General features: G+C 51.4%; 1 protein-coding gene across 1 annotated transcript in view; it reads left to right on the forward strand.

Moving 5' to 3' along the window:
* GLIS3 (GLIS family zinc finger 3) overlaps positions 1–12,989 on the forward strand; it is a 1,977,963-nt gene that overhangs the window by 1,334,716 nt on the left and 630,258 nt on the right. Inside the window, exon 6 of the mRNA XM_069625730.1 lies at positions 11,731–11,841. Coding sequence (XP_069481831.1) covers positions 11,731–11,841 — 111 coding nt within the window. The remainder of the gene's footprint in view (positions 1–11,730; positions 11,842–12,989) is intronic.

Below are 12,989 nucleotides of genomic sequence, written 5' to 3' on the forward strand. Positions count from 1 at the left end.
TCTTTTCTGTTGGGACCTATGCGCCCTTTCAACCGAGAATCCTTGTGTTAACTTCTCAGCCCCTACCCCTTGTTGTATCAGGGACTCTATGTTGGCCGTTGGGTTTGATCCCTAGCTTCCCTCAGGGACACCAAGTATCCTGACGTTACAGCGCCTGGCCCGGCCCTCTGCCTCCTCTGCCCTGGCTTCAAGTACGGCTACCTTTCTTTCCAGATCGACCACTTTAGTGTTCATTTCCTTTGTGTTATCGGACGTTTCTTTTATGGTTGTCTCAGCCGTTGTCACTCTTTCCGTTAAATTGCGGGCATCTTGACGCATGAGTTGTAATTCAGATTTGAACTCACTAATTCTGGAGTCTATGAAGGTCGGCAGGGATGCAATGGCTTCCAGCACCTGGGCTTGATTTTGCGAGGGTTCCGGTGCATTTGCTTGGGCAGGTTCGGGGGCAGAGGGTCCCAGTCGTGGAGGGGACTTAGCTTTGGTGGACACGTAAGCATCCATGGTGGTTGCCTTTGCCTTGTTTCTGGCGGACATATTGAGGGGTCTGTGAGGGCTTTGCTCAAACTGTTCTGGGAGCGGCTCTGTCCGTGCACCGCGGTGGCCTGGAGGTGCCGGCAGAGGAGTGGGTGTTTGGGCCGGATTTGGAACACAATATGTGGGGGATGTTCCTGCGGGCACAGCTCCCGCTAACTCGTGGAATTCGTGAGCAGGATTCGGGTGGGAGACCTTGGGTAGCTTATAGTGTCTCCTGGGAGGGCCGTGTTGGCTTGGCAGAGTCAGGTTCCCAGACTAATTCCAGGCGAGCATTCACCTTCGTGACAGCGGCTCTGAGGGGGCTGATCTTGTGGCTTCCAGCGTCCAGAGAGCGTTATTCGGGTTGGCACCCAAGTTTAATGGAGAGTCAGTAAATGGCGTGCGGGGCACTCCTGATAAAGTCAACTTGGGCCTGATGGATCCGTTTTTATTTTAGAAAATATGATCAAGAGGGTGCCCGTGGTCGTGCGTCTATAGTCCCAGTTAGTGAGAGGTTACAGTGGCCCAGCTGGTTGTGCGTCCCTCCCGCAGTTCTCCTCACCTCAAGTCCCTCACTGGGGCTGAGTCCGAGCGTCACCTTCTTCTTGCTTCCCTGGCGGGCTCCGAACTTGCAACTCTTCTCCTGGTCGTAGATCGGGGCGTTTCCCCAACTGCATCTGGGGTCAGTAGCAGCAGTCCGCTCCCAGCGACTCCGGGCTGGATCCTCCGCCTGTCCCCCCGGCCAGCTGATCTCTCCCTCCTCGGTGGGGGTGGGGTTCTGCTGCAGCCCGCGGCGTGATGCGGGTTGCCGGGGCCGATTGTTAAGGCGTGCTGGGGTGGGAGGTTGGGCACAACTGCGGCTGCAACTGGCTTCCGACGTGCCTCCAAGCTTGTATACCGAAGCGGCTGCGATGGGGGTCGCTGCTCCACACGGCGCCGGATTCACAGGCTAGCCGCCATCTTGGAACTCGTCTGAGGGAGGAGGGGGAGATCTTTTCGGTGGCGATTTCTCGGGCACTGAGACTCTGATTCTCACGGAAACTGCAGGGCCCTGTCGGGGACCGGTTCAGCTGCGCTCGTGGCCGCTTCTCGTCGCCGTGGATGCAGCTCAAATCGGGCGAAAAGGATCCAGATGCGGCGTCTTGGCCAGAGCTCGGCGACTCAGCCACTACTTGCCATGAGCTCCAGGCCACGCCCCCTCTCATGCTCAATTGCTAAAACAAGAAAAATATATTTTCACACCTATCCAAGAGGTAGAAATATACATCATGACCCATGAGTGCATTATGAGCAGGTATGCCCAGTGAGTGCATTTGCGTATTCCCATATTGATGATCTGCATTTCTGCTAAAAAATAATAGTACATTTGCCCCTTCTCTCTCAATTTTATACTTGTGTGAACAGAAGCACACACACATACACCATTGAACAGTTGCCAACGTATCTTTGTCATCTGTTAAGAGATATATATGAATACTTATATGCATTAACACATTGTTGATTGATTGATTGAGTTTGTATAATGTGCATAAACAATGTGTTTCAATGCGCAACAAGACAAGGTGGGGAGGGAGGGAGGATAAAAAAGAAACGATCCTACTAGGTCTGTGCCATTCGGAACGTGCAAGTGCAATAAAAGAAGCGCAGAGGGGGTTGGGGGTTGCTGTCATGGCGGAAGGGCCCATGAGAGAAGCGAGTGCCAGTGGAGGCCAGGTGGCCAGAGCCAGGGGAAAGCAGGGAGTACAGGGAAGGAAGGTCCACGAGCTAAGTGCGAGGTAAGGGACTGGAAGGGATAAAGGGTGCAGGCCCAGTCGGGTAAGTGCTGGGAGAGGGGCCCAGTAGGCAGTGCAGGTAGGGGGGGTTCCGGTGAGACCAAGTTCAAGGTTAGACTGTAATTGGGGGCATGGTGCCCTGAAGACTCTAAAGAAACCAGTGAAGAAGCAGACAGGGACATTAGCAGGGGCGGGGTAGAGGGAAGGAAGAATAGAAAAGGAAGGTTGTGCGAAGCTTCCAGAATTTAAGGAGATACGGCTCAAAGCGGAGAGGATCAGGGAAGGCATTCCTGAGGGAGGCACCTATGGAGGAGATGTACCCCCCCACTCTCTGCTTGGCAAAGTGTCTGATTTGTATAGAGTTAGAGCTAGAGGATCAAAGGGCTCTAGCAGGGCAGTATTTAGGGAGAGGGAGTTGGATGTAGAGGGGTCCCAGGCCCCAGAAAGCCTTGTGGATGATGCAAAGGGTCTTGAACTTGATCCTCGTAGCAACCGGGAGCCATGAAGAGATTTTAGGGCTGGAGAGATGCTGTCCCTGGGCTTGATGCCAAGGATAAGTCTTGCAGTCCTATTCTGGATTAGGTGAAGGGAGCGAAGGGAGTGTATAGGCAGAATGAGTAAGAGGCTGTTTCAGTAGTCCAGCCTGGAAAGGACCAGGGCTCTGCTGCAGACATTGAGTTTCTTGAGGAAGGTGAGGAAAGGGAGAATGCCTCTGAGGAGGTGTAGCTAAAAGTGGGCCTTCTTGGAAAGGTCTCTGATGGGAGGAGAGAAGGAGAGAGAGGAGTCGAAGATGAAACCAAGGTTTTTTGCCTCGCAAGAAGGTGACGGGAGGGAAGGAGGGAGCAGGGGTCCCAATCAGAAGGATATCTGTCTTACTGGCCTTAAGGCAGAGATCGTTAGCAGAGCACCATACCTGGATAGCAGACAAGCAGTCAGGAATGACAGAAGGAGAGGAGGAGGCAGAGGAGTGAAACTTGAAGTAGAGCTGTGTGTCATCCTCATAACACAGGAAGTTAGGAGAGAAGATGGAGATCAAGTGGGATAGAAGAGCCAGGTTGAAGTTAAACAGCCAAGGCGAGAGGATAGAGCCCTAGGGGACACCACATGTGGAGAGTGAGATGGTGTACAGAAAAGGGCCCAGTAAAACTTGGGAAGGTCAGTCCAAGAGGAGGGAGGTTAACCAGTCCATACCCAGGTCTGTGATTCACGTTTATCACATTGTTAATTTATCAGGGTAGCACGATTGACTGTATCGAAGGCAGAGGAAAGGTCAAGAAGATTGAGAATGGAAGGAGAGCTGGAGTCGAGATTAGAGAGCAGGTCTTCAAAGGTGTTCAGGAGAGCAGTTTCCATGCCTCTGGCAGCGCTGAAGCCAGGCTGGTTGTCGTGGAGACAACCAACAGATTTAGTGTGGTGGATAAGCTGGGAGATGGCCCGCTTCTTCAATAGTTTGTAGAGGAAGGGAGTAATGGAGATAGAGCAGTAGTTTGCTGGGCAGGATGGCTCGACAGAAGGCTTTTTGAGGAGAGGTTGCACAAGGGTGTGCTTGAGGAGTGAGTGGAAGGATCTAGTGGCAAAGCAGTGATTGCAGAAATCAGCCAAGGCTGGAGCAAGGGTTACAATGTTGTCCTTGATAGTTCTGGAGGAGCAGGGCAGCACCTGTTTGGATGAGACCTTCATAGAGTCTCATCAGGTTTTATAGAAGGAAAAGAGGAGAGTAGAAGGGGAGGGAGAGGGGGGCCAAAGGAGGCCAAGCTCGGCCTGAGAGGGGGTGAGGGAGAAGGGAGAGCAATAGAGAGAGATGACAAGATGTTCTGAGTTTTAGAGGTCAAGTGAGAGGCCAGATAAGTGCAGAGTGCCAAGGAAGGCGGAGGAGAAGTGGAGACTGCAGTATGGTTGGCGAGTTCCTTGCAGATTTCGAAAAAAGTTCAGCTGTGTTGTTAGTGGCCGCAGAGATGCAGGCTTGGATATAGGCCCTCTTCTTGGAGCAGATGGAGGGTCTGTATTGCCTTTGGAGCCTGCTGAAGGCCAGTTTGTCAGAGGATGTGCTTGAGGCCTGCCACTTCATCTCAGCCGCACTACGTTTCAGAGCGGCCAGGTCAGAGTCAAACCAGGAATTGCACTTGGAGCCAGGTTTCATGCGGATCCTCATGACAGAGGAAAGGATGTCCATAGTGGTGGAGATGGAGAGCTGAAGGTTAGTAAGGGTTGTGTCAAGTGAAAGTCAGTGGTAGGAGTAGGAGGGGGGAGTAAAGGTGGCAGCAAAAGCAGCAACTGACACTTACTTCATAGGTCGAATGACGGAGAAGGAAGCTGGCAGAATGGGCGGGGGCTTAGCTGGGGGACCCAAGAGATCCAGGTGAGAGAAAAGGAGACCATGATCAGACCATGAATGAGTATTAATGAGAGGGTTGGAGATGGGGATGTCTGAAGTGATGAGAGCATCCAAGGTGTGTTTGGCTGAGTGCGTCGGACCGGACGGGAAGAATGGAGAACTAAAGCGAGTCACATAGCTTGCGGAAGAGCCCAGAGGCCGTAACAGGGGAATCAAGGTGAATATTGAAGTCTCCGAGGAGGAGAAGCTTGTCAGAGGAGGCAAGGAGAGAAGAAGTGAGGTCAGTCAATTCATAGAGGAAGTGGGAGACCTGGCCAGGGGGCCCATAGATGGTGGCCATAATCGAGAGAGAGGCCAGGAGAGACACCAAGCTTTTAAACAAGGCATTCAAAAGAGTAGGTCTGAGTGGGTATGATAGTAGCAGGAACCCACTCAGGGAAGATCAGAGAAACTCCTCCCCCGGGCTGGTTAGGCCTAGACTTAGGCCCTCATTAGGACCCTGGCGGTAAGTATCGGCCATTACCGGCATGGCGCAAATAACGTGTCCGTGCTGGCCAGAGACTGCTAAAAGCGGCACATTACGAGCTCTCGGGCACGAGCATTGCGCCATGCCGGTAATGGAATCGCCGCCATGCCGCTAAAGGGCGTAAAATCCCACTTACCGGCATCGTATGCCATGCAAATAGCACCTCCGCCACCCTAGCCATCGACATTAGCGGTCATCGCCATTAGCGGTGACCGTAAATAAGCGGATCTGGAAGTAGCGTCACCGCACAGGAATGGGAAAGAGCACGGCGGCCATCTTTAAAAACACAATCCATTGCCATCCTCTGTTACCACTAGACACCTGACCCCCACAACTTCCACAAACCTCCTACACCACCCCTTTGACATCACGATGCCTAAAGTTTTGAAAAAGAGTGGAGATCGGCTGCGCCAGGAGCGCTTTTCAAGGGAGGAGCTAACATTGTTAGCCGAAACACTCCAAGAGCATGCTGATGTTGTGTTCTCCACGGAGATGACCAGACCGGTGCTGCAGAGAAAAAAGGTAATATGGGCCATGGTCACCCAGAGGGTCAGTGCCGTTGGCACAACACCCCGCACTGCCAAACAATGCCGCAAGCGGTGGGACGATCTACGTCTCCGCGTCAGAAGCATATTGGCGGCAAATCGGAATCTCGGCATGGCGACTGGTGGAGGTGCTGAGTCGCCCCTGAAACTACAGCCTGGGAGGAGATATGTGCCGCCACGATAGGCATGGAGAGCATTGAGGGAGTTGGGGACATGGAGAGAGGAGCCCCGACATCAGGTGATGCAGGTAGGTGCCTCAAGTCCAACTATGCCAATCTCACCACGATGTTGTCCAGATGATTGGGAAGTGCAACGATGCATACCAGGGTCCACTGGACACATTAGCACAAGACTGCCTACAGGCAGTGCTGACCTCCACCTTGTACACATGCATAATGCTCCCCGTTTCTGTAGCTACCCACATGCCTCCATGCATCAACCACCTAAGAGTGAGACTACCTGTATGTCACTGCCTCCAATGTGAACCATCCAGCAATCAAAATGAATGCAGCCATCACAATGCCTGCTCAATGCCCGTAGACCCATCACTAACCCTCTCCCTCCTTTGGTCCACCACAGGCTCACATTCGGACAGCGCCGATGAAGACACAGGTGCAACCACTGCCAAGAGGGCCAGGGCCGAAGAGGCACAACACCGTCCCTCCACCTCAGGGGGAACAAGAAAACCCCAACATCAGGAAATGGCCCACAGCACAGGCCACGGCACCAATGGCTACCAAGTCCACCACTTCGGCGCCACCAACATCCACCATGTGCCCATTGTTGTCCGCCAAAGGCACTGGATCTGCAGAAAGCAGCACCATCGGTGAAACTGCTGCCACTGCAGCGATCTCCGACAACGAGGAAGGGGATGTTGATAATGTTGTGAGTCCCCCCACTGGCCCTCTGCATTCCCCCAACCTGTCCCCGTGCAGCCAGCATGACAACATCATACAGGGGCTATCTCCTGGAAACTCTTTGCCGGTTACTCCCAGCCCAACCGCACATGTGCAGGAGTGCAGCAGTATAATGGACACGCCACAATCATCAGCCACAGGCCACAACACCCAAGAGGCAATGCAGGAAATCATTACGCGCCAACAGCAACTTACAGCCCTGTTGACACAGCATGTCACAGAATGCACCAGCACTAGGGAGGAAATGTGTGATTGTGTTGCTACTCTTAGGTCTGCTATCGGGTCCAGTTCTAAGGACATTTGTGCTGAACTGGCCGCGGTGCGGCTTGTACTTTCTGAGTTAGTACAAACAATGCGGGACATGCGTCCAAGTGAGCAACCCAGTTCTTCCTCGGCTGCCAGTTCAACCAGAACCAGCCCCGTACGCAGATCGGCAGGAACCTGGTGCCACATGATGCACTTGTGCACAGTCATCCACACCATGTTTTGGGGAGTAGAGGTGGGAGGGGGGAGTGGGTGTGTTGGGGAGTAGAGGGGGAGGGGGGAGTGGGTGTGTTGGGGAGTAGAGGGGGGAGGGGGGAGTGGGTGTGTGGGGTGGTGGGCGTGACACACGCCATGACGATCTTTGCCACCTTATCATGGCGGTACAGGAGTGCCCCACCAGACCTGCTGAGACAGCGAAACTTTGCCTTCAAGAGGCCAAATGTCTGCTCAATCACCACACGGGTTTGTGTATGGGCACGATTATAGTCCTCCTTGTGCCTGTTCTGTGGGTTCCGGACTGGGGTAAGGAGCCACCGCTTCAAGGGATAGCCTGCATCACCTGCATGTGGGCAACAATGTATGTGTAAGTCATCATGTTTGATCTCATTAAGTGACACCATGGCATGCGTTTATTTCTTCATCTCAACCCCATTTCCATGCATGAATGGAGTCACACGATGTGACTGCTATGTGTGTATTCCTCTAATGGACTGTTTTGCATGTCATCGATTAGTGTGCGCTGGGGGGTCCAGTGGCTTGTGAGTGCACATGCAATGTGTCAGTCCACGACCGTTGTTTCTGTGATCTTGCAGATGTCCAGTTATTTGTATGCTTTCATCCTGGCAACGTTGATGTCAGCCTCATGATACACTCACTACGCACAACAAATGGTGTCATGCAATTTCGTTGGTTCTCTGTGTCAGTGTGGTGGTGTATTGCTGTATTTGACCCTCATGTGACTCCTTTGTACGCATTAATGGGGGACTGGCCTTTCAGTTCATGGTGTTTTGTGCTGTGTACTGGCTATAGTCGTTGCTTGTAGCTGCATTTTGTTGAGGGGAATGCGGTCTGATTTGGTACAGTGCACATACAGATGTCTGTGGGATGGTTGGGACACTGCTTCATTCGCATGGTAGGGCTGCTTACATCTTGCATTATGTGGTCAGGTGTCAGGTCCAGTCTGGGCTGCTTTTGGGGTATGAGCTTGCTCCATTCTCTCTGGCACTCGCATCTAGGTTATGTATGCATCTCTCCCCCACCCCCATCTCAGCCAGGTGAAGTATGCATCTCTCCCCCCCAATCTCAGCCAGGTGAAGTATGCATCTCCCCCCCATCTCAGCCAGGTGAAGTATGCATCCCCCCTCCCCCATCTCTGCCAGGTGAAGTATGCATCTCCTCCCCCCCATCTCAGCCAGGTGAAGTATGCATCTCCCCCCCCCCATCTCAGCCAGGTGAAGTATGCATCTCCCCCACCCCCATCTCAGCCAGGTGAAGTATGCATCTCTCCCCCCCCCCATCTCAGTCAGGTGAAGTATGCATCTATGCCTCAATCACCTACCCACATCACATTTCCATGAGCCTAACATGCGACTCACTGGGAAGCCAGGATCTCTGCCCTGCATGTCGCTCCATGTAGCGTGGAATCGTGGAGTTCCGCAGGACCATTGAATCATGGGTTGATCCGGGGTATCGAGCACAACAATGTGTGATGATCTTGTTTGAGTCACATACCATTTGCACGTTGATTGAGTGGTATAGCTTACGGTTGCGGTACGCTACCTCCATGGCATGTGGGACCACCAATTCCACATGGGTGCAGTCGATGGTGCCAATGCAACCAGGTATGCTGGCCAGTGAATAGAAACCCACTTTGGTGTTTGAGATCTCCTGGGCAGTCCGTGGTAAGGAAATGTGTTTGTCTGTGTGCTTGAGGAGGGCATCAAGCACTTGGTTCAACGTACGTGAGAATAATGGTTGTGAAATGCCATGCAGTTGCCCCACTGTGTGTTGGTAGGTGCCTGTGGCCAGGAAGTGGAGCACAGACACTACCTTCAGTAGGGGTGGGATGGTGGTGCGTGTTTCAATGAGGCTGACAATGTCGTCATGTATCATGTCCACAATGGTGGTGATGGTGTCCCGGTCCAGGCGGTACAGGGTGTGGATCTGCTCAGCGGTTAGGTTGAATGGACTGGCTCTGATGCGTGGGATTGGGGGCTGCCTGCGTGGTGGCACTGGCTGTGCTGGGGGGGCATGCTGGCCCTGCCTTGCCCTCCTTCTCCTCCTGCATCTCCTCTGTGCTGCCTGTTTTTCTTCTTCTTGTAGTTGTTGTTGTAGCACTTCCACTGCAATCAGGTCCTCCAGCCCCAGCATTGCTAGTAGTATTGCATTCATTGGGGAGTGTGACTGGGTGTGGGAAGGGGTGGGGTGTGCTCCTTTTGTGCTTGCCCAGTCTGTATTGCCTCCACCTGTGCTGATTGAGAGCACATGTGGCAGCTGGGAACACTGCACATGGCCATTTACGGTTGGTTCGCAATGGCGGTATTAGCACCATGGCGGTAAGGTACTTTACGGCCTTCACAAAGGCGTTATTTGCATGTCCGCGTGACTTGTAAAGTTCCCCACTTAGCGCCATGGCGGTATTTACGGCATGGGGGTCGCGTGCCCGCGCCCTTGGCCCTTTTAGCAGCACCGTTGATTACGGTGCCACTAATAGCACTATCTCAGGTCATAATCGTCCGTAGCGGTAAGCGATGCCGGTAATCCTTTACCGGCATCGTTTTTCACTTACCGCCAGGGTCGTAATGAGGGCCTTAGAGAGGATCTTGTAACCCTCAAGGGGGGATAGTGTAAAAAAGTGTGACAAAGCTGGCAGTGAACCACCCCTCTGTAAGAGAGAGGACGTCTAGGTCGAGGTCCTCAAGGAGGTGGCAGATATCAGAGGAGTGTTTGACGGCAGAGCGAGAGCTGAGGGTAGCTAAGTGGAGCAGGTTGCCACTTTTAAAGATTTTCTGTGGAGGGGTACAGGAGTATGGTGCATGTGGCGGAGGGGCTACAGGGGTGGCAGAGGAGGAGAGGCAGGAGAGGAGAGGCAGGAGAGGGGAGGAAGTTGATGTGAGACAGATGACTGTCCAGAAGGAGGAGGTTGGGCTGAGAGCCCTGGACCATGACAGTGTCACTGCGGTAGATGTTAATGATGACCCTGGAGGACAGTAAGGATGCCACGAGTACCTCCCAATGGGTACCACCATTAATGGGAGAGGAAGAGAAAGGGGAGATCACAGAAACCATAAGGGAAACCGAAGGAACGACAAAGAGGATGTCAGTGAGAGTATGCCTGGATGTCAGCGATGGGTAGGCTGGGATTGGAGAGATCATTTTGGAACTTTTTCCTTCCAGATTCCGTCAGAGCGATAGGATAGGGGATAGAATGTCAATTAGAGAAGATAGGGGAGATTGAGAGAACCATTGAGGGAGAGTGCGGAGAGGTGGAGGTGGGAAGGAGAGGTAGAGAGAGGGAGGACGGGGGACCGAGGAGGGAGGTTGTTGCGCATGTGCATGCACAAGTGGAAAATTATGTTTGTGAATCGGGCTCAGTGAATCAAACAGATTTGACTTGAAACAAAGCGTAGTTAAAAAGAAATCGTGCCAGAAGCAGCTTTGCCGCTTTGATTTGCTTCTCGTTCTGGAACTTGTTGGCCTGCACTTTTAATGGGGAAAGAGAACAACTATGCACACAAGAACTCACATATTTCCTGAGCGTGTACCTTTTCTGATGGGTTGCCTGCCTATTTTAAAAGTTGTAATGCATTTAATAGGTGCTTAAGCAAAGACCTACTGAACTGTGAAAAGTGCAAACGACTTTCTCGGCCCACCTGAATAGAAAATAGAATCAAAACATAAGAACATTCTTAATTATCAAGCGAGAAAACACCAATCCGTCACTTTGGCCAAGAGCACCATTCCGCGTCGATCGTGTTCAGAGAATTAGGATAAGAAACTGCGTCAGAGTTTGTTTCTTTGTTTAACATCTACTGCGCAGCATTACACGTGTACTGCTCTTGAATGGTTCATAGATGGTTTTGCCATAAAGGCCTTCGTGTATCAGACTTAATGAACCCTTCTTTTTTGCTGTTGTATTTGTTTGCACTGGTGAGATCCATAGCATACAGCCCTTGGGCAGGGACTGTCTCTTGGTGCATATAAGTACAAACACATACGTACAGTCTCTTTGAGAGCGCTGCCAGGAGCTGTCAGCATGGAGTGGGAGGTAGTGGAAGAACACCATAGCAACAGTCACCTTCTCCACTTTTTCCTTTCTACCATAAGCTACGTGGAGATATGTACAATTAATCTTTCAACGCTGTTAAAACACTTAAAGGGAAGCAAGAGCATACTTCTCTGTGAGCCCCCAGACAATCTGAATACCATCCTATTTTTCTAAAGTAAGCTTCCTTATCTGTGTTTCTTACTATAAATGTTCTTGCATACTCTTGTGTTTTCCGCCTGTCTTTTTCTCGTGCTGAACTAACCTTTTCTCTCTGTTCTTTCTGTCTCTGAGGCAGGTTTCTTACAAAACACTCTGCTGTGTGGCAAGGAGCTTTACTAGGTTCTAACCTAACCATTGCAAAGGGGGACGTCATTGTAAGTTACTTGTCTGAATAATTAGGTCTTTCAACAGGGAATGTTAACGTACAAATTAAATGCAGTGGATAGCATTATTGATACCGTTACTTGATTCTTTGTTTTGAAGTCTCACGACAAAGTCAATTGGCCCTCGTGCACAGTAATGGCTAGGGCAACTCTTTAAGTGATGCTATGGTGTGCTGACAACCACATCTTTCCTGTCTTCCATCTCTAGAAACCGTATGCGTGTCAGATTCAAGGGTGCGCCAAACGCTACACGGATCCCAGCTCGTTGAGGAAGCACGTGAAGGCACACTCCTGCAAAGACCAACAGGCCAGGAAGAAGGTAAGCTCCCATCAGGGCAGGTATAGAGAACACCTGCTGGGGCGGTCCTCCTAACCAACGACCGGGTAGGCAGATGTATAAAGAAGCATATGGTGTGAAAGTAAGAACCTGCTTTTATGAAGCATTTATCGCATCAGTCATTTGACTAGGCCAATGCCAAATCGTTATGAGTTGAAATGAGTCAGACCCTAAATGAAGCATGCTTACTCCTGATATTGATATTGATAGTTTATTTGTATAGCGCCTATACACAATGTGTTTCAAAGCGCTTCAAGGAAGGGAGGGAACGAGGGAAAAAGAAACAATGTACACTCTTACAGTCCTTGATACATTCAGAATGTGAAAAACAAAAATCAACTATCATAATCAGCCTGGCGACATTATAGATAGTGCACGTGCTAAGACAAAGGGGAGGGAGGGAGAGTGAGACAGACAAGCAGCTACATTACTATGCCTGACAGCAATTGAGGTTGTGCCGGAAGGTAAACAGGAGGAAGGGGTAGAGGGGATTGAAATGATGGAGAAGGAGAAGAACAGAACAAGCAACTATTTTACTATGTCTGACGAAAATTCAGTTAGTGCCGGAGGGAGGAGGGGGGACATAAGAAGAAGGGGGGAGACAAACAAACTGCTATCAAATAGGTCAGGAGGATATATGTGAAAGAGTAAGAGCAAAATGACAACGGTAGAGAGGGGAGGAGGGGAGGGCAAGAGGATGACACAGACAAGCGGCTACGTTACTATGCCTGGCGGCAATTGAGGTAGTGCCAGAAGGTATACAGAAGGAGGGGGAGGTAGCGGGGATTGGAATGAGGGAGAAGGAGAGGAAACGAACAAGCGTACTATTTTACTAGGTCTGACGACAATTCAGATAGTGCTGGAGGGAAAGGGGAGGGTGGGAACAAAAGGTGGGAAGGGGCGACAGACAAGTGGTTAACAAACAGGTCAGGTGACATATTTGAAAAACATAAGTGCTAAGGGTGGGGGACACAGGGGAGGGGGGATGAGAGAATCAAAGGGGCTGAGCGGGGGAGAACAAAGACAGCATAAAGAGGTAGCTAAGCAGGGGGGGTGACAATGACAGAAGGTGCAGAGAGGATCAAGGCCAACCTGGGGGGGTGGGGAACACAATGTGAAACAGTGGGCAG

Source organism: Ambystoma mexicanum, chromosome 6p, assembly GCF_040938575.1.
Source record: "Ambystoma mexicanum isolate Mex_15411 chromosome 6p, UKY_AmexF1_1, whole genome shotgun sequence".
In the NCBI taxonomy this organism is placed as follows: domain Eukaryota; kingdom Metazoa; phylum Chordata; class Amphibia; order Caudata; family Ambystomatidae; genus Ambystoma; species Ambystoma mexicanum.